This window comes from Myotis lucifugus, unplaced genomic scaffold (genome assembly GCF_000147115.1).
Source record: "Myotis lucifugus unplaced genomic scaffold, Myoluc2.0 scaffold_3, whole genome shotgun sequence".
NCBI lineage: Eukaryota > Metazoa > Chordata > Mammalia > Chiroptera > Vespertilionidae > Myotis > Myotis lucifugus.
The window spans coordinates 12366094-12386569 of NW_005871051.1; the positions used below are offsets into that span (position 1 = coordinate 12366094).

Below are 20476 nucleotides of genomic sequence, written 5' to 3' on the forward strand. Positions count from 1 at the left end.
TATCACTCCTACCAAAATATAAACTCATGACAGACAGAGCCTAAAACTTATTAATCTTTATTTATGTGCAGACCCTAGGTGGGTTGGGCTAACCACATGGTTCCAGAAGTCCTCCCTTCACAGCTTTTTGTTTTCAAACCAATCACCAATATTTCCTCCATTACAACATTATCTCCACATTTTCACCATGTTGAATACAATTTCCCACAAAAAAAGTTATCGAGATATTAGCAATATTTATATTAAATTAGACTTCATGGAATTGCAGGAGAGCTCTTTTTGCTATTGCTTCTATGGGAAAATATACTAGTTCCAAGCAAACACCCTACAATTTTAGAGAAACAATATATCTTTAAGCTAGGGAAATCCCATGTTAAATTTCCCCTGGTTGGAATTAAAACAGCATTTATTTGTGTAATAATTTGCTTAATTTGTATTCCCGTAGACTGTAAATCCTACAAGAGATTTGTAATATTTACAACTGACCAAGAATAGTATCCAAATCCTCAAGAACACACCACCACCACCATCACCAAAAAAGAATAAAAACGATATATTAACTCTTAGACAGAAAAAAAACCCTGGATAATTAATTACACCGAGGCCCAATCTCACAACATTCAGTAACAAATTAAAACAGCAAAAAAATAATACTTCACACCCATTATACTGGAGGTCAAAAAATATAAAATGTAGGCAAGAATGTGGAGAAACAGGAGCTCTTATGCACTGCTGCCAGTGGGAATCCAGTCACATCAATGAGTATAAGAAAATTGAAGACAGCCATGCCCAACACCCAGCACTTCCACTTTTAGACATGTAGCCAAGAGCTCTCCACATGCTCACAAAAACATAAGATAGTCACTGCATTATTATTTTTACTGGCGTAAAAATGGAAACACTGTCTATCAAAATAAAATAGGAGAAGAGATAAACATTTCATTGTATTCATATAATTCTATTCTAGTCATATAATTAAATAACATACTGGAAGTATAAAAATGCATAAATAGTATGCTGAGCAAAAACAAGGAAGTTGCAAAATAGTTTGTAGTTATTTATACAGACTTCAAAAGCATAGAAAATAAATATTATTTGTAGACACAGATACCTATTTGCCAATAGTATAAAAACATACATACTGAAACCTATATAATTTTGTTAACTGATGTCACCCCAATATATTTAATACTATAAAAATTCATAAAAATAATAAATATAAAAAATGTTGGAATCAGAATAGTGGTTACAGTGGTATGGGGAAAGAGAATGGGCTGCAGGACCATACAACTACTTCAATTGCACAGGTAATGCTTTCTTATTCTAGAAACAAAGTGCATACTGGCAAAAATTTAATATTTGATAAATTTGGGGGAAGGTACACAGGTGTTCATCATATTGCTTTCTGCAACACTTTATGTTTTATAAATTTTTAATAAACAAAACAAAAAACTCTAAGGAGATTTCAATAAGATACACACTCAGTATTTCTTACATACAATAAAATACATGACAACAAAATAGAAGTTTACAGAAATGTATATCATTTTCTATTAACTGGAATCCAACAAAGTTCAGAATTGCTTAAGTATGATAAAATGGTCACCATAAATACAAAGGCATTATAAAGATAGCTTCAATTTATAGCAATTAATATATCAAAAGTCTTAACTAAATTTTTGTAAAACCTATAACAATTATTTTGTGTGGAGAGATGAGGACAAACTAAATCAGTAATATTTTTTTAAAAAATAGAAGAACACTGAAAGTACCTTGGAGGCACGAATCTGCCTGTGAATATCCGTTAGTTGCTGGATTTTGTATTCTAGCTCTGAAATCTGGGCTTGAAGCCACGTCCATCGGCTGCCAACTCTTGCTCTGTCTACAAGCCACTTCCATTCAGTACTACAGTTACTGTGAACAACATAGACATTGTTAGTCAAAGCACAAAGGCAATCAAGTTTTCACAGAGGCTGCTTAATAACTTCCTTGACTCCTGTCATACAATCCCAATTTCCTTTCCAAAACATCTAATTACATGAACTGAGAATGGCATATCAACTTCTTATCACAGAAAAAGATTCAATTTTCTTATCTTTCCATTCCACAAACACCTGTTTTTATTCAATGTTACTTAATCAGCAGTAGGGTAATCTCCTTTGCTACTTAATACTTTATTAATGTGGAAGGGCTGAAATAGGAGTGGGCCAGCAAAGAAAAGGAAACAAGAATAACAATAGTAACACCATGTAAAAACTATTGCATGAGGCTTTTCTAGCAGCCAGATGTCACGTTTCAGACAAGTCATTTGAACTGGGCTAGATCTAAATCCAAGTAACAAACCTTAGCTACGCAATTGTACTCTATGCAAGTTTCATTTGCTAAATCAGAAATCACTATTAGATAATTAAATACTTAAAATCAATTTAAAGAAATTGTCAAAAATTATCAATGATGAATGCTCTGTTGCATTTCAAATATGCATACCAAATATATAGATTTTGACATGTTTATTAAAATAAACAGCTTGTTTAAAACCTGACTCACAGGCCAGAGATGACCAAGAATTTAGGTAAAGCCTTTGTTTCATGCATATTTGAACATAAGAACTGAACCTTAGCTCCTCTATCTTTTGGCAAGGGTGCAGCTCTAATCCACATTTTGTAAGATTACCAATTAATTACTGTATTAAAATACTCCAACCACACCAAGTAGAAAACAACTATTTGAATTGGGGGGGGAGGGGGAGAGGGGGAGAGGGGGAGAGCGGGAGAGGGGGGAGAGGGGGGAGAGAGAGAGAGAGAGAGAGAGAGAGAGAGAGAGAGAGATTAGGAACTTCAGATTAAAGGAAAAACCTGACAGAGATTGAAGGTATAACTGAAGGACAAAAATTACTTAATGGAAAAACACAAGCTTTATGAAATACTTGTTTAAAAATGGCATTTAATGTCAAAACCCATAGAATGAATGTACAAGACCAAAAGTGAACCCTAATATAAATTATAGACTTTGGGTGATAAAGATGTGTCAATGTAGGTTCACAGATTGTAACAAATGCACTACTCTGGTGAAGGACGTTGATAATGGGGAGGTTACGTTGATAATGGGGAGATTACGTTTGTGGAGTACAGGGTGGGAACTCTGTATTTTCTGCTCAATTTTGATGTAAGCCTAAAACTGCTCTAAAAAATCAAGTTTATTACTTTTTAAAAAACAGATGAAATCGTAATAGAAAGTCTTTCATATATACTTTAGTCAAAGAAAACATTATAAGAGATCATTTATTGTCAGAGAAACATATTACAATTGTAACTTTACTATACAGAATTTACCCATTATAACAGGATTTTACATTATATCAATGTTCCCAAAAGCTATTTTTTTAAGATTCTAATTGCGCACAAAGTGATTAAGGAGACTTTCATATATATTAGGACTTCTCTTGGAATTATTCTTTATTCAGTTTATAGTCACTATTGTGATTTTATAAATTGACACTCTTAAATCACATTTTTATAATCAGAGACAAAGTAAGAGAATGCCTATTCACAGATATTTAATATCACTAAGTGCCAATCATCAGATCAGTGAGGAAGGCAAGAGCCAGATCATGCAATGGTTGCATAGGTGAGGGTAAAGTGTTGGATTTTATACAAAAACAAAGTTATTAGCAAGATCATAAAAACATTTTTCTCAGAGCACTCTGGCTACCAGGTAGAGAAAGCATTGAAGTGGGACATGAGAGGAAATAAGGAAAGTATTGGGATGCAACTATAATAATCTGGATGTGACAGAGATAGTGATCTCCGAATATTTCCTTGCACTTAAGTTGGAGCCATGAGACTAGTTCTGGCCAATGGGCTATAAGTAGAAGTGACCTAATCATTTCCAGTCCACCTGACAACCTTCGAAGTCACTAGTGCAGATAGTACAGCCACAGGATGGAGGATCACAGGCCAACCTACACTGACTTATGTAAGCCAAGGTGAACCTCTGCTGTGTTAAACTACTGAGATTAGGAGGTTAACTGTCACTCTAAATATAGCCTATTCTGAATAAAAGATAAAAATGGCTTGGACTGGGAAAGGGGTAGGAGATAAAGAAGAGTTGAAGAAGATAGATTCAAGGTTCATTTTAAAGTTGATAGGACTTGTAGAAGTATGGTGTAGTAAGCATGGGGAAATCCACGATGATCTTAGTCTTTCAGTAAGTTTTGTTCCAGTTGGAAAATTTCCCTATAACATGCACTTTTGCTTGGCTATCAAAATGATGATTAGCTAATGGTAAAATATAATAAATATTTTTCGTGGAGTTCATGTTATTGTACTCCTAATAAAGATATTCAGATATTCAAGTTAAGTTTAGAGAATTCATTTTTATGTTCATACACTATATTAACTTATACTAACATAGAAAAATAGCAATATCATATTAAATTTAAATAAACTAATACTGGGGCTTTGTGGTATATAAAATGAATTATCTGTAAAGGATACATTACCCTACATTTTAATAGGAGTAAATAAAATACATTCGCTATAATTAAAAATGGTAAACAAGCTTTTCCACAAAAAAATGCTTCCTTGGTTAAAAAGTGTATTTCTCAAAAATAATTAACATTGCAAACATGTTACAGATAAGCATGTGGCTATCTCACTCATAGGAGTTTAACACCTGTTTTACCCTTAAGTCAAAACAGATTTCATGTAAACAACTTATATAACCAATAATGTAATGGTTTACTTAATTTAGAGCATAACCAATGAGAACATAGCTGATGCAACAACAAACAAATAAGAATATGAGGAATACCCAGTGTCTAGACTTCCCAATTAGCATATAAGACTGCTAACACGGATTCCCTGCATCTCTGTGGCGTCTGTAACAGACCACCACATGCTGACCCTAAGGAAGAGCTCCTCCTTCCAGTGAAGATTAGGGCGAAGACATCAGTGAGTGGAGACCCCCTGGGCAGTGAGACTAATCAGTCCCCAGAACAGCAGCATATGCCTTCAATCGCCATTCTTGCTTGTTTGCAGTCACCACTTAACTTGGTCAAGAAAACAAGCACAAGCTGTTTAAACCAAATTGTTTTGAGTATAATTTCTCTTGATACTAACTTCTTGTCAAACATCATGAACCTACACTCCTGTTTTGACCCTCAAGTGTAGTTCATCAGAATAAGACAGAACTTTCTAATATCACATCCTACATTACTAAGACTTAAAGAGGGGCTGGTATAAATTATGCCTTTAACATAAATTTTTAGCTCACTAACAAGAATAAATTAACTATGATAAAAAGTCAAAAAAAGAAGATCCAGTTGTAGAAAATAACTAGCCCAAGAAAAATAAGAATTATATTGGGAGAAATACATTAAATTATGCCAAACTTCTCCACTGGTGTTTGCTCACCCAGGAAGAGCTTATCCTTGCCTGAAATCTGATTCCTTTAGACCAGGGGTTGGTAAACTTTTCCTGTAGGCAGGCAGAGAGTAAATATTTTAGGCTCTGTGGGCCACATAGAACCTTTAACCACTACTCAACTCTGCCATAATAGCATGAGAGCAGCCATAGATGATACATACATGAATGGATGTGATTGTATTCCAATAAAACTGTTTACAAAAACAGTCAATGGGCTGAATTTGGTCCATGGGCTGTAATTCTCCATCCCTGATGTAATTCTCCAATCCCTGATGTTGTTAAATTACTTGCTTTTCAACTTCTTTCTTTTAAGCTTGCTTTTAAGACCTGTTAGAGGTATAGATAGAGTAGCCACTAACTAGGGCTAATTCACTCTTGAAGAGTGAGTTTTCTGCGGTCTCTACTGAACACTCCAAATCTTTGACAAAGTCTTTCACTCTACTTATTCAGAACTCAAACATCTCCAAATTGTGTATGAGTGCTGGAAATTGTTCAGATTATGGCTTCCTAATAGTTCTTTATCTGTCCCTTTGGAGTTTCATGTACACATGCATAGCTTAGTATTCAAAAAGTTATCTCAAGGGGACCACATGATGATTTCTGGAGCTTTTTAATTGCATATGTAGATCCCTCAATTTCAGTACTCTGATCTACTAATTCCAGCTATTTCAGCCTCCCAAACTCTAATCTTTGTCTCAATTAAGGCCACTGTGTTCTACTTAGCTTTCTATGCCTGCATCAGAGATCATAAAATGCCTTCAAGCAGAACACAAGGGCAATCAGAGTCACTTCATCTGTTTCTCTTTCCTCAGGAATCACTGAACCTCTAACTCTAACCTTTGCTGCCTTACACCCACTGTGTTCATTTTCTGAAAACAGTGACTGTCTCAAATAAAAGATAGGGCAAAAGTAGCTTTACAGTTGTGAGTAAGCAAAAGTGTTTATTCTTATATTATCATTTATTAATTATTATGTTATTTTCCATACAAACAACTATACACCTACTTTTGCCCCACCCTGTGTTTTTTTTATTTAGTCCTCACCCAAGGATATTTTTTTCATTAATTTTTAGAGAGAGTGGAAGGAAGAGGAAAGAGAGAGACCTTGACTGTGAAAGAGACCTTGACTGTGACATGGATTGGTTGCCTCCCACACGTGCCCCAACCTGAACCGGGGTATATACCCTTGACTGGGAATCGAATCCACAACCCTTAGGTCTGCCTACTGATGCTCTAACCACTTGGAAAACTGGCCATGACCCCACCCTGTATTATGTCCAGTTTGCTCATCAAGTACAGCCAAAGAGCAAGTACAGTACCAATAACTCCACTCCATTGTGGCTAGAAGTCAAAGAACTTTTATGTATTAAAAAAAAATGATTGGGTGTGGAAATCAGATGAAGTACTGGTTAATTATTTTCAACAATTCAGGTAGGGAGAGAATTCTAGAGGAAAGCAAAGCCAACAGTTCCCTGAAAACAAAACCAAACAAACAAATAAAAAACCTATAAAGCAAAGCTAATTCTTGACTATTAAATGAGGGAAAAAATCGACATATTCATGTTGAGGTGTCTTGTTATGAAAGTTTAGCATATACCTTACTTAATATACACCTCCCTCAAAAATATTTTGTGCCATTAGGATCATTTAGGTTAACAAGTTCTCATTAAAATGTTCATTGTCACCCTACTGGTTTGGCTCAGTGAATAGAGCATCAGCCTGGGGACTGAAGGGTCCCAGGTTCAATTCCAGTCAAGGGAATGTACCTTGGTTGCGGGCACATCCCCAGTAGGGGGTGTGCAGGAGGCAGCTGATGGATGTTTCTTTCTCATCGATGTTTCTAACTCTCTATCCCTCTCCCTTCCTCTCTGTAAAAAATCAATAAAATATATTTAAAAAATAAATAAATAAATAAATAAAATGTTCATTGTCTTTAAGAAAACGAAGCCTCATTGACATACAGGTCAATAACATTAATATTCTACCACTAACAAAATAAATCAATGAACAGTTATGAATGCTAGGAAAATTTGACATGGAGATAAATCAAGTGGGGAGGGTTCATTTAGGATGTCCAAGGAAAATATGAGACTGGAACTAAAAAGGAAGGAGAAACAAAGGGAGAAAAAACAATCTGAATATATTTTACAGTTCTGCCTAGAACTCTGATAGAACCAAATCTGTCAACTGTATGAACAGAAATTTCTAGTGTTAGTTTACAAGAATTTCAAATCAGATTGCCAAATTTAATCTTGTTCCCTTACTACCATCTATCCACCCTTCTCCCCCCAGCCAAAGAAAGGATAAGAGAAAGAAAAAAAAGAGAGTTTTGGGACCACTTATGTACTCTCAATACTATTCTATGTCTACTGTATGAAAAAAAATTTTGAAAGTTAATGGTCTGTTAAGTAGTCTTAACTCTATTTTTAAAATCCTTGCATAACATCAAACACTGACAAACAGCATACAAATAAAGCAAATAAATGAATTTTTAAACTAGTCTAAACATATTTGCTAAAGGAATAGTCTGAGTCATGCACTTAGCAGTTAAACAAGCATTGTGTGTTTGCACATGTGCGTACTTCTTTTGTTCAGAAAACCAGGCCACCATGTAGTGTTTCCAATGTAGAGTAGCCTCCCTTATCCACAAGGGATACGTTCCAACACCCCCAGTGGATGTCTGAAGCCATGATTAGTAACAAACCCCATATGTACTATATTTTTTCCTATACATACATAACTATGATAAAGTTTAATTTCTAAATTAGGCACACTAAAAGATTAATAACTAATAATAAAATAGAACAATTATAACAATACTAGAGGCCCGGTGCACAAAAATTCATGCATGGCGGGGAGGGGTCCCTCAGCCTGGCCTGCCCCCTCTCACAGTCCGGGAGCCCTCAGGGGATGTCCCAGGGGGAGTGGGCCTAAGCTGCAGTCTGGCCTCCCTCTGCAGGAGGCCACCCAGCTGATCAGGGGAAGGTGCCGCCCCATCATCCTGCTGCTGCTGCTGCCTCTGGCCTTCCTCTGCGGGAGGCAACTGGGCCAATCAGGGGTAGGCGCCGCCCCCATCGCCCTGCTGCTGCTGCCGCCACTGCTGGTCACTGCGGCTGCCTGTCCTCGGCCCTCACAGCCACCACGGCTTTGTCTGGAAGACGCCTGGTCTATCTGGTCTAATTAGCATATTAACCTTTATTAGTATAGGTACTATAATAAAAGTTATGTGTGATCTCTCTGTTCATATCTTCCACTCCCAAATTTAATGCCTTTTCCATCTTAATTAAGGACTTACGTACTGTGGCTGTAAGTCTGCAGTTTGAAGTGTGATAACAAAGCTAGCACAAATTTATTTTTTCTTCTTTACAACTTCATAGATAGGAGATTCATTCTTACCAAACATCTTAGCAATCTTAGCATATGATTTTTTTTCCTTTCCTTAAGTCAAGAACTTTACCTTTTCACTTAAAGGAAGCACTTTACGAGTTCTCTTTGGCATATCCAAATTGCCAGCATCACTACTCTTGCACTTTGAGGTCATTATTAAGTAAGGGTTACTTGAACACAAACACTGAGATACTGCGACAGTCAGGGAATAACCAAAATGGCTACTAAGTAACAGGCTGATAGCATATTACTGCATGGATACACTGGACAAAGGGATGATTCATGTCCTGGGAAGGATGGAGTGGGTGGGACAACCTGAGATTTCATCATGCTATTCAGACAGTACATAATTTAAAACTTATAACTTGTTTATTTCTGGAATTTTTTATTTAATATTTTAAACCACAAGTGACCATGGGTAACTGGAGCCAGGAAAAGAGAAACTGCAGATAAGGGGGGACCACTGTTATACACTGCACAAGGGCTTGCCCAAAAGGACAAGCAGAGCTCAAATCCACCACGAGTTCTCCAACCCAAGCCCTGTAATTACAAATCTAACTCTGCTTAGAGGAAGGAGTACCTTCTTCTCTTGCACACAAATGGACCAGTGATGGCCCTGCTGACCACTACAGTGGACAATGAAAAAATGAAAAGAGATAAAAAACAGACTACTCTTGTTTCTCAGAAAGGTGATTATCACTATCAATCCAGAATTGAGTACAAGCGTTTCTGCTATAACACAGTAGATGCATTCCCGAATAATACCATGTTCTATAAAAATAGCTGAACTTATAGAGGGAAAAAAATTAGAGCCAGACCACTCGAAATCTATGGAATTGAAAAATCTGAGTCCTAAAAAAACAATAAGAATCCTTATAAAAATATTAGTACAGTTTAAGTTTCCACTGGCATTTGTATCAATAAGCCTGTCCATCCTTTAAAGCTTCATATCCTGGAACTCATGCTTCTTCCTTTGAGAAACGAAAGAGAGAAGATATTCACTTCTAACAGAGACCAGGTTAATAAAAATTTGAAATAGCATATAAAGGTAGCTTTATTGATCAATTTCTTTTTAACAAAAGTGAACTATCCTCACAGCTACTTCAACTGAACTCAGAACTTCCTGATCTTTTAATATAGTGGAATATATAGCAATTTTTAAGCCAATAAACCAGAACTTTATTGCAATATAGGAAGGTAATTTTCAGCATCTTTCTTATACTACTAAGGCTTTCTCTTTAGTTGTGAAAAAGCTTTCCCACTCATCATTCTAAAACATTAACGTGTTTACAGTGTTTTGGAAAAAACTCCAAACCAAATTCCACACTATTGACATTGTTCCTCTATATGCCAAATGTAAAGTTTTTCAGAGAGAAGTACAATCATATAGGTTAGAAACAGCATTCTATATAAAGAGAAAAAAACATTGGAAAATAAGTGAAGGAAAATAACTTTTATTTTTCTTATCTTTAACGGGTCTAATTGACAATGAAACTAATGATTTGTTCAAAATAATAGCAACAATGTAATCAAGTTTGTATTTGTGTGCGTCTATGTGTACTAGTATCTATGTATGTATGTGTATGTGTATGTGTATGCTTGTGTATAAGTAAAAGTGATACAAGGGACAGAAGAATTAGGATTATTTTGTTATTATAAGGTACTTACACTACCCAGGAAGAGGTATGTTATTTAAAAGAAAACTTGGACTAGCTGTATATGTACAATGCAAACTCTAGGGTAACCACTAAAAAAAGAAAAAAAAGACTGATATGCTAAAAATAGGAGAGAAAATAAATCATATAAAGTGTTCAATTATAACTACAAAATGTAGAAGAGTGGAAGACAAAAATAAGAGCAAAAAATGGGCAACAAATAAAGAACAGTGACAAATATGGGAGATATTAATCTACTACATTAATATTCACTTTAACTAAAAGACAGAGATTGTCAGAGTGGATTAAAAAACAAGACTCAAATACTCTTTGTAATATTTTAAGCAACAAAACAATAATAAATAAATAAATAAATAAATAAATAAATAAATAAATAAAAAACAAGACTCAACTATCGGTTGTCTTCAAGAAACTCACTTTAAATATAAAACATACAGATTACAAGTAAAGGGATAAAGAAAGTTATGCCAGTCTAACACTAATCAAAAGAAAGTGGGTAGCTATATTAATTTCATTCAGGGCAGACTTCAGGGCAAGCAAAGTTAAGATGGAGAAATCAGGACATTACATAACAATAAAAAGGTCAACAGTCCAAGAAGGTAACAATCCTTAATGTCTATGAGCCTAACAAAAGAACATCAAACAATGTGAGGCAAAAACTGACAGAATTGCAAGGAGAAATGAATTAATCCACTATGATAGGTACAGATTTTAACACTCCAATCAGAAATGCACAGAGCCAGCAGGCAGAAAGTCAGTATAAATACAGGTAAACCCAGCAACACCATCAATCAACTAAAAATAACTGACTTCAAGAGCTCAGTACATCCAACAACAGATTACACCTTCTTCTCAAGCTAACATAAAACAGTCATCAAAAGAGACCATGTTCTGGGCTATTAAACACACTCTAACAATGTTTTTAAAAAAGAAATCATATACGTAATGTCTGCTCTCAGACTACAATAGAATTAAAGTAGAAATCAGTAACAGAAACAAACTGGAATATCCCCAAATACTTGGAAATTAATCAATACACTTCTAAGTAGCACGTGGGACAAAGAAGAAATCTTAACTGAAATTTTAAAATATTATGAACTTAAATGCAAATACAAATCATCAAAATGTATGGGATGTAGCTAAGACAATGCATATATTAGGAATAAGAAAGATCTAAAAATCAATCATCTGAGCTTCTACCTTAAGAAATGAGAAAAAGAGCAAATTAAAGCCAAAGCAAGTACAAGAAATAATAAAAATTAGAGCAGAAATCAATGAAACTGAAACCATGAAAGCAATTGAGAAAATAAATTAAACCAAAAAAGTGGTTCTTTGAAAACATCAGTAAAATCAATAAGCCTCTAGCCAGGCAACTCAAAAAAAAAAAAAAGAGAGTGATGAAAAAAATAATATCAGAAATGAAAGAGTAGAAATCCCTTAAAAGTCTATGAATACTAAAAGAATAATAAAGGAAAATAAACAACTCTAAATACACAAATTTGATAACTTAGATAAATGGGGCAATTCCTTGAAAGGCACAATTTATCAAAACTCACACAAGAAGAAATAGACAATCTGAATAGGTTTATATCTATTAAAGAAATTGGATCAATAATTAATAACATCCCAAAACAGAATGCACCAAGCCCAAATGGGTTCACTGGTAAACTCTACCAAAAATTTAAAGAAATTTGTCCAATTCTCTACAATCTCTTTCAGAAGATAGAAACAGAGGTACTATTTCTTAACTCATTCTATAAGGCCAGCATTACCCTAATACAAAAACCAAAGACATATGAGAAAACTACAAATATATATGTCTCATAAAGATAAATGCAAAATCCTCCACAAAATATTAGCTATATCAAATTCAACAATGTATAAAAAAATTTATATGCTATGACCAAGTGAGATTTATCCTAGGTATGCAAGGCTGGTTCAACATTCAGAAATCAATTATGCATTCCAAAGATCAATTAATATATCATATATAAAATAAATACCACAATGTCAGTCAGAAAAATAGTATGTGCTCAATAACTATTAACTCCCACATTCAAACAAATGTCAAATATAGTGATAACAGAACACCAAAAGACTGTGCTTTACACTTTATTCCCGCCTATAAAAATTAATAAACTGTCTTTTTTATTAATAAAAAATAACGTGTTCAGCTTAATTCTATAATGATTCTCATTTATCTTTGAGAAGTAGATAAAAATGTTGAACTTCTTCCTCCCAAAATACCACGTATACACAGTACTTTGCATCAATTTAAATTTAGGAATATTACCAGATTCCCTGGAAGCGAGATTGAAAACTATGTTCTATCTGGCTATTTAAATAAAAGTAATTCAAATTTTAAAAAAATTAAAAATTTAGTTTCTTAGTTGTTCTGGTCGCATTTCACCAAGTGCTCATTGGCCGCACGAGGCTAGTGCCTACTGGGTAACACAGATATAGAGCACTCCATCATCTCAGAAACTTCCATGAGATAGAGCTGTTCTGGAATATTAACATGATAAGTGAAACTATTTAGCTTTGTTTTTATGGTTTTGTTTTCATATCTAGAAACCTCTTTGAAGTAGATTAGATTCCAAGAGGATAGAGGCTGTGAATATTTAGACTCATTAGGGTCTAGCACATGGTAAGAATTCAACAGGTATCTAAAACCTGACATTATAGTTTGTTTTAGCTACATTAATCTAGCAAAAATTTACTAAGCTGGTGAAGACCAGAGCTGAAAGCTTTGAATACAAATATATAAATAGTTAAAAATAAATGTAGATCAACTTATATATACTCTCAACTGATAAACTTCTGAAGTCAATGAGGGCTCCCTATGTGTAGACTTTATATTTTTTGAGTTTAGATATACATATTGGCTAGATCACTTAAGCAAAATGTTAGGCCTTGTCTATAGCCTATTCTATTCAAGAATAGGAACAATGCTTACTTACAGCCAGTTAGCTTTTATTATTCCTGTGTTGGTTTTTCCTAGATAAATAACTTTTTTTAAATAGCATGTATATATTCAAACATAGCAGTTTAAATAATAACACACGTTTAAATTTTGTCAGTTCTATAACTTAAAGATTAAGGCATTAAGCTTATAGAAAATCTATTTCTTTTTAATATATCTTGAAATAAAAAAAATTGCCACTATATATAGAACAGGAAAAAGTCTAATGATAATTTTGCACTTACACTGCCACATTTTTTCTAATGGTATATTCATCCAAATCGTCATCGGAGCTGCTATCAGTTGCATCAGAATCCAGACCCTCTTCAACATGAGTCAACAGCCCTGTAGCAGACAGTGCAAATCTCTGGATTTCTGCAGCTGTACACCGTGCAAAGCCATTTTTTGTATCATTCCATAATTTATTCTCGGCAGTCAATAAATTGATGTCTGGCTTAATTTCAGTGCATTTAGAAAAACTGTTATCCAAAACTGTAGTAGGTTCATGAAAAATCTTCATTTTGGGGAGTTGATGTTTCATAGAAAATTTCATTTGCTGACCATAGTGCTTAACAACATGCTTTGCCAGGAGCATCTGCAAATGTTTCTGAGTTCTTCTAGCCTGACTAAGTAAAATTTTCTGTTTGCTTATACAATTAAGTAAACGAGCATTCACTCCCTCTTCTTTTTCAGAAGCTGAGGAACTAGCAGGCACATTTGAATGGCCAGGCCCAATTTTCTTTTGAGCAAAGTGCAATAAACTCTTTTTAATCTCAGCATCAGTAACTTTATCCAAAAGTGCATTCTTTTGGTACCATTTACAGTTTTGTAGTTGTACTTTATCTACATTAGTGTCTTTGGTTATATTTGAATCCAAAGTAATTTTTACATCTGTCATGCAATGGCCTGTGTTATCTGACAGAGGTTCCTTTTTGACGAACTCTTCAGAATGAGAATGACAAATTTTACTGAGCTGAATGTTGCTGCCATTACACAGTATGTTTTTCAGCTTATTGCAGTTGGGTTCCCCTAATTTCTTTTGTTTACAATTCTTATTGTATTTATTTAATGTAGAATTAGAACCCATTAAAAGAACAGTCTGATAATGTTTTGAAGACTGAGGGGAGCCAAAATGTTTTAAATTCACAAAATTAGTGTTAAGAGTAGGTTCAGCAGTTGGAAATCCCAGCATCTGAGAGAAAGTGTCTCCCTTTAGCTTTTCATCCATAGTTCTTGGGCCTTCCATGCATAGCATCTTGTCAGACTCCATGGTAGTTGGTAGAGATGAAAAGCAGATACCCTTTGTTGCTGCCTCCCTCAGAGCTGGGGTCATGGCGAATCCTGCAGATAATTACTGGAAACCTAAAGCAATGTAAAAATAAGTAATCAGATATCTAGAAAAGAGTTTTATGCTTATACGCCTTCCAGGGGCAACATTTTTAATGTTTCTGATTAAAATATTAACTAAATCAAACTCCTTTTTTTCCCAATTCCTAACACTATCTCTGCTCTTTCCTAGCTCATAAGGAATTCAACTAGCACTACACTATTCTTCACTCTGACTGTGGGCCTATACCCAAAACTCCAATTAAAGTTTCACACTACCTAGCACAGTATTAGACAAATATTTGTGAATATAATACAGTTGACCCTTGAACAACGCAGGGGTTAGGGGCATCAACCTCCCACACAATCAAAAATCGGCATATTTGACTCCCCCCAAAATGGTAACATAGTTGATTGACAAATATTTTGTATGTTATATGCATTCTTACAATAAAGTAAACTAGAAAAAAGAAAATGGTATTAAGAAAATAAGGAAGAGAAACAGATTTACAGTATTAATTGAAAAAAAAAAACAAAAAACAAGTGTGTAAGTGGACTGATGTAGTTCATACAGATGTTGTTCAAAGCCCAACTGTACATCTCAAGATTCCGTTTTTAAACAATGTTTAGAGAAATGGTTCTCAACCTTCCTAATGCCGCGACCCTTTAATACAGTTCCTCATGTTGTGGTGACCGCAACCATAAAATTATTTTCGTTGCTACTTCATAACTGTAATTTTGCTACTGTTATGAATCGTAATGTAAATATCTGATATGCAGGATGTATTTTCATTGTTACAAATTGAACATAATTAAAGCAGTGATTAATCACAAAAACAATATGTAATTATATATGTGTTTTCTGATGGTCTTAGGCGACCCCTGTGAAAGGGTCGTTTGACCCCCAAAGGGGTCGCGACACACAGGTTAAGAACCACTGGTTTAGAGAAGGTAAAAAAATTCCAACCTGAAATCTGGGAATCATACTTTAAAATGTAATTCAAAACCATACTTTCAGCCAAAAGTAAGAATGAATTATCTTTAAAAAATATAATAAATTGATCAAAACCTCCATTTCTCATTTAAATTTTATAATCTAAACAGTATTAGTAAAAATAACCAAAATATACTAGAAATTTAAGATATAAGTGAGCTGAACTACAAATAAAAAAGTATATAATTTAATAGTTGTTAAAAATGTAATAATGAAAACTCGGCTAATCTGCAATGCACAAAATTTTTTCCTGAAAAAGCATCTGCAATAACTTTTTTTTCCTTCTCACAAATGGGCAGTCATCAGTTATCATTATAGAGCTGTTAATCCTGCATGGAAATAGGGGGACTGTTCCAGATGACGACTAAAGATTTATCTCATAATTAAACAAATTTCATTGTATTTTATCAAAAGAAGAAATATAAAACCATATATTGTGAAATATAGAAAAGTTAATTCAGTACCATTAAAAATTATGAAGACTGAATAGTTCGTGAAAAAATTTTAATCATTAACAATTTTAAGTTTTTGTAGATACTTTGGAACTATGATACTCCCTAATTTTGTTTCAACACATGACAGTTAACAGTCACTTAAATGGCCACACTAATATATCTTATGTCCCCATACAATGTGCTAGTTGTAACTCTATGCCTTTAATTCCCACTTAAAAATTGAAAACCAAAAGCGAATTCCTTGTAAAGACGAGCAAGAATAGTCAAAAGGAAAAAGAGACACAAAAACTTCTATGCAATTAAAAAAACACATATAGGGTTAAAAGCGAGGCACAGATTAGGAAAAAATATCTACACCATATATACTAGACAAAGAATTAGTATCCAGCCCTAGCCGGTTTGGCTCAGTGGATAGAGCGTCGGCCTGCGGACTGAGGGGTCCCGGGTTCGGTTCCGGTCGGAGACATGTGCCTTGGTTGTGGGCACATCCGGGGTTGTGCAGGAGGCAGCTGATCGATGTTTCTCTCTCATTGATGTTTCTAACTCTCTATCCCTCTCCCTTCCTCTCTGTAAAAAATCAATAAAATGTATTCAAAAAAAATTAGTATCCAAAATATATAAGGAACTCCTAAAAATGGGCAATGAATAGAACAGTCAGGCATTTCACAGATGACAATATCCAAATAGTCATTAAACATATACTCAAGCTCACCAGTAATGAAGGAAATATCTATAATAATAAAAGCATAATATGCTAATTAGACCAGACAGCCGAACGACCTTCCGGACGAAGCCGCGGCGGCGGGTGCCGAGGCAGAAGCAGTTGGGGCGATCAGGCAGGCAAGTGAGCAGTTAGGGGTGATCAGGCAGGCAGGTAGAGTGGTTAGGGGCGATCAGGCAGGCAGAGGTGGTTAGGGGCGATCAGGCAGGCAGGCGAGTGATTAGGGGCAATGAGACAGGCAGGCAGAATGGTTAGGGGTGATTAGGCAGGCAGGTGAGTGGTTAGGGGCGACGAGGCAGGCAGGCAGGCGAGCAGTTCGGAGCCAGTGGTCCCAGATTGCAAGAGGGATGTCTGACTGGGCCTAAACAGGCAGTCGGACATCACCCAAGGGGTCCCAGATTGTGAGAGGGTGCAGGCCAGGCTGAGGGAACCCCGCCCCCCATGCACAAATTTCGTGTACTGGGCCTCTAGTAGATTAATAAAAAAACTAGAGACCAGTTTTCCAACTACCAAATTAAAAATAATGTTTTAAGTCTGAACGTATCATAGATGCACAAGAGATCAGTGTTTTTAATAGCAAAATATTCTTTCAAAGCAATCCAGATATCTAACAATGCATAATAAAACGTGATGGAATACTATATAGCAATTAAAAAGAGTGGCTGAATCTATATGTCCAATATGGACAAACCTCAAAAAGCATAAAGTTAAAGAAAAAGGATACCTACCATATATGTACTTAGGTGTTTATCTGTTTATGTGTTTAAAAAACAAAACAGAAAAATATCCACCAAGGTTATAACAGTAGCTGCATCAAGTTCCATTAAACAGAATAATGGAGGTTTAAAAGAAGTTAAATTTTAACTACAAAGTTTTATTACTTGGGGGGAAAAGACTAAACACAAAATGAACGTATGTTAACGGATGTTAATTCTGTGTGATAAAAAAATAAGTGTTTGCCTTTTCTATATGTATAGAATTATTGATGTACTAGTGGCCCAGTGCACGGATTCGTGCACATTGAAAGGAAAATAATTATGGCAAGGGGCGGGGCCGCCACCGCCAGTCGCCATCTGCAGGGTGATCGGCCCCCACTTTACCTGCCTTGGCCTGGCGCCGCCCGCTCACCTGTTCCACCATCCCACCACGGTCCCCCTGTTGTCGGGGCCCGTCGGAGCCGGCAGTGCCTTCACTGCAGCCTGCTGCCAGCTCCCCGTTGCAGACGCCGACCATGTTCCCCGCTGCTCCCTGGTGGTCAGCGCACGTCATAGCGAGCGGTCGAACTCCTGGTTGCATACTAGGCTTTTATTATAGAGGATGATGTCTCAAAAAAAATAGAGATTTATGTATATTCCTCTTCCAGAGTTCCATATGTCTCAAAATTTACATACTTTTATATCAGCGGTTCTCAACCTGTGGGTCGAGACCCCTTTGGGAGTCGAAAAACCCTTTCACAGGGGTCGCCTAAGACCATCAGAAAACACATATATAATTATATTGTTTTTGTGATTAATCACTGCTTTAATTATGTTCAATTTGTAACAATGAAAATACATCCTGCATATCAGATATTTACATTACGATTCATAACAGTAGCAAAATTACAGTTATGAAGTGGCAGCGAAAATCATTTTATGGTTGCGGTCACCACAACATGAGGAACTGTATTAAAGGGTCGCAGCATTAGGAAGGTTGAGAACCGTTTTATATAATGCCTAAAAAATAATAAATCTTATATATACCATTTTCATTTTTTCTAAATAAAAACGTAACAAACAAAAATAACCAGATTATGGGTTTATAATATATATTATAGTATATATTTTTCATTCTACTTTTATGAGAAATATATAATCATAAAACAAGCTATTAGCATTGGGAAATCTCAAGATTCTGTCACTTGATCAACTCAATGACTGTATCTCTAACCTATAAATATCTGCAACAGTATTTAAATAACTATTATTGCTCTCTAAGGGAAACTGCCTTAATCAGTGTTCTTTCTAGTGAAGTAGTTATATTGAACAGATACCATACTCTACCCCTTCCCTACCCACCTACTCTCCCTCAAAAAGTTTAACAGAGTGTTAAGGATTTAATAAAAGTGGCTAGCAGAAGGGAAAGAGGTGAAATATGACACAGTACAGTTCTCCTTAGGCCCTGGACAAACTAAAGATAAGGGAAAACTAAAAATAAGAGGTAGAGAATATATACACAGGTTAATAGTTAAGAACTAGAGTTGATAGCAAAAGGAAAGGGAACGAAATGTAGATTGAGAGTGGCTAAGGCACATTTATGGTAGAGAACTAGAAAAAAATACACAAAAACAACTCTGGTGAGATATCTAAGGCTTACTTGGCATGATAGGCAGCTTCTAAAATGATTTTAATAATCCCCATCTCCTGGTATTCATGCCCTTGGATAATCTTCTCCTTTGAGTGTGGACTAGATTTAGTGACTTGCTTTTAGTCACTAAAACAGAATGCATCAGAGATGATGGGATGTTCACTTCCGAGATTAGGCTACAAAGGGACTGTGGCTTCCATCTTGCCACTCTCACTCAGGGATGCTAGGTGCCATGCTGTGAACTGAAAGGACCCACATAGCAAAGAAATGATGTCTCCAGCCAACAGATAGCCATGACCTAAGGCCTGTAAACAAGCATGTGAGTAATCTGAGAAGTAGATCCCTCCCCAGTCAAGCCTTCAGATGACTACCACCTGAGCCAACACCTTGATTGCAGTCTTGTGAGAAACCTTGAGCCAGAGGCACCCAGCCAAGCCATGCATATTTCTAACCCACAGAAAAATACTCGAGCCATTAAATTTTGGGATAATTTGTTACATAGCAATAAATAACTAATACAATTATATATGAAAACTTTTGGGTTCTAGTCTAGGAAGGCCCACCATATCACAGTTCCTATTCTAGGATTTGCATGCAGTTCCTCTGTATTCTATTCTCAAGTGTATCCTTGTAAGAAATTCTAACCTGAAAATCTGTCTACTTTGCAGCAAAAAGGAACTCATGAAAATAAATGTCTCCTGTAAATTAAAAAAAAAAAAGGTCAAACTATGTTGGTATAGTTTTAGCATAAAACATAAATGCACTTACTCCAATTATTTAAATATGTAATCATTGTGTATAACAATGTTTCCCAACTGATTATTCTAAACTCTACCACTACATAAACAACTACACTTATCATTAACACTTCTAAGAAGGCTTGGATTTTACTATTTTGTTAACCACTATATGGCCAACATGAAAAACTATCTGACATACAGCAGATAAGTGGATGTCATTTCCTATATAGTAAAAGGTTAATATGCAAATTATCCCCTCTGGAGTTTGACCGACCGGGAGTTCGACCGCCCACTATGATGTGTGCTGACCACCAGGGGGTGGTGCAGAACGAAGGAAGGCCCCAGCAGGCAGCAGGCAGCTGGCGGGGGGGGGGGGGGGTAGGCCCCGATCGGCACTGATCACCAGCCAGGCCTAGGGACCCTACCCGTGCATGAATCATGTGC

At 35.6% G+C, this 20476-nt stretch overlaps 1 protein-coding gene across 6 annotated transcripts in view; it reads right to left on the reverse strand.

Moving 5' to 3' along the window:
* KANSL1L (KAT8 regulatory NSL complex subunit 1 like) overlaps window positions 1-20270 on the reverse strand; it is an 84918-nt gene extending 64648 nt beyond the window's left edge. The window contains exons 1-3 of one of the 6 annotated variants that reach the window (XM_023760853.1): window positions 19302-19720; window positions 13696-14812; window positions 1773-1914 (exon numbers count right to left, since the gene is read on the reverse strand). In XM_023760853.1, the coding sequence (XP_023616621.1) occupies window positions 1773-1914; window positions 13696-14783 (1230 nt within the window). In that variant the 5' untranslated portion in view covers window positions 14784-14812; window positions 19302-19720. Of the gene's footprint in view, window positions 1-1772; window positions 1915-13695; window positions 14813-19301 lie in introns of all 6 variants that reach the window. The other 5 variants (XM_023760846.1, XM_023760857.1, XM_023760869.1 and 2 more) reach the window with 5 other exon arrangements.
* Between the last annotated feature and the right edge of the window lie 206 nt (window positions 20271-20476).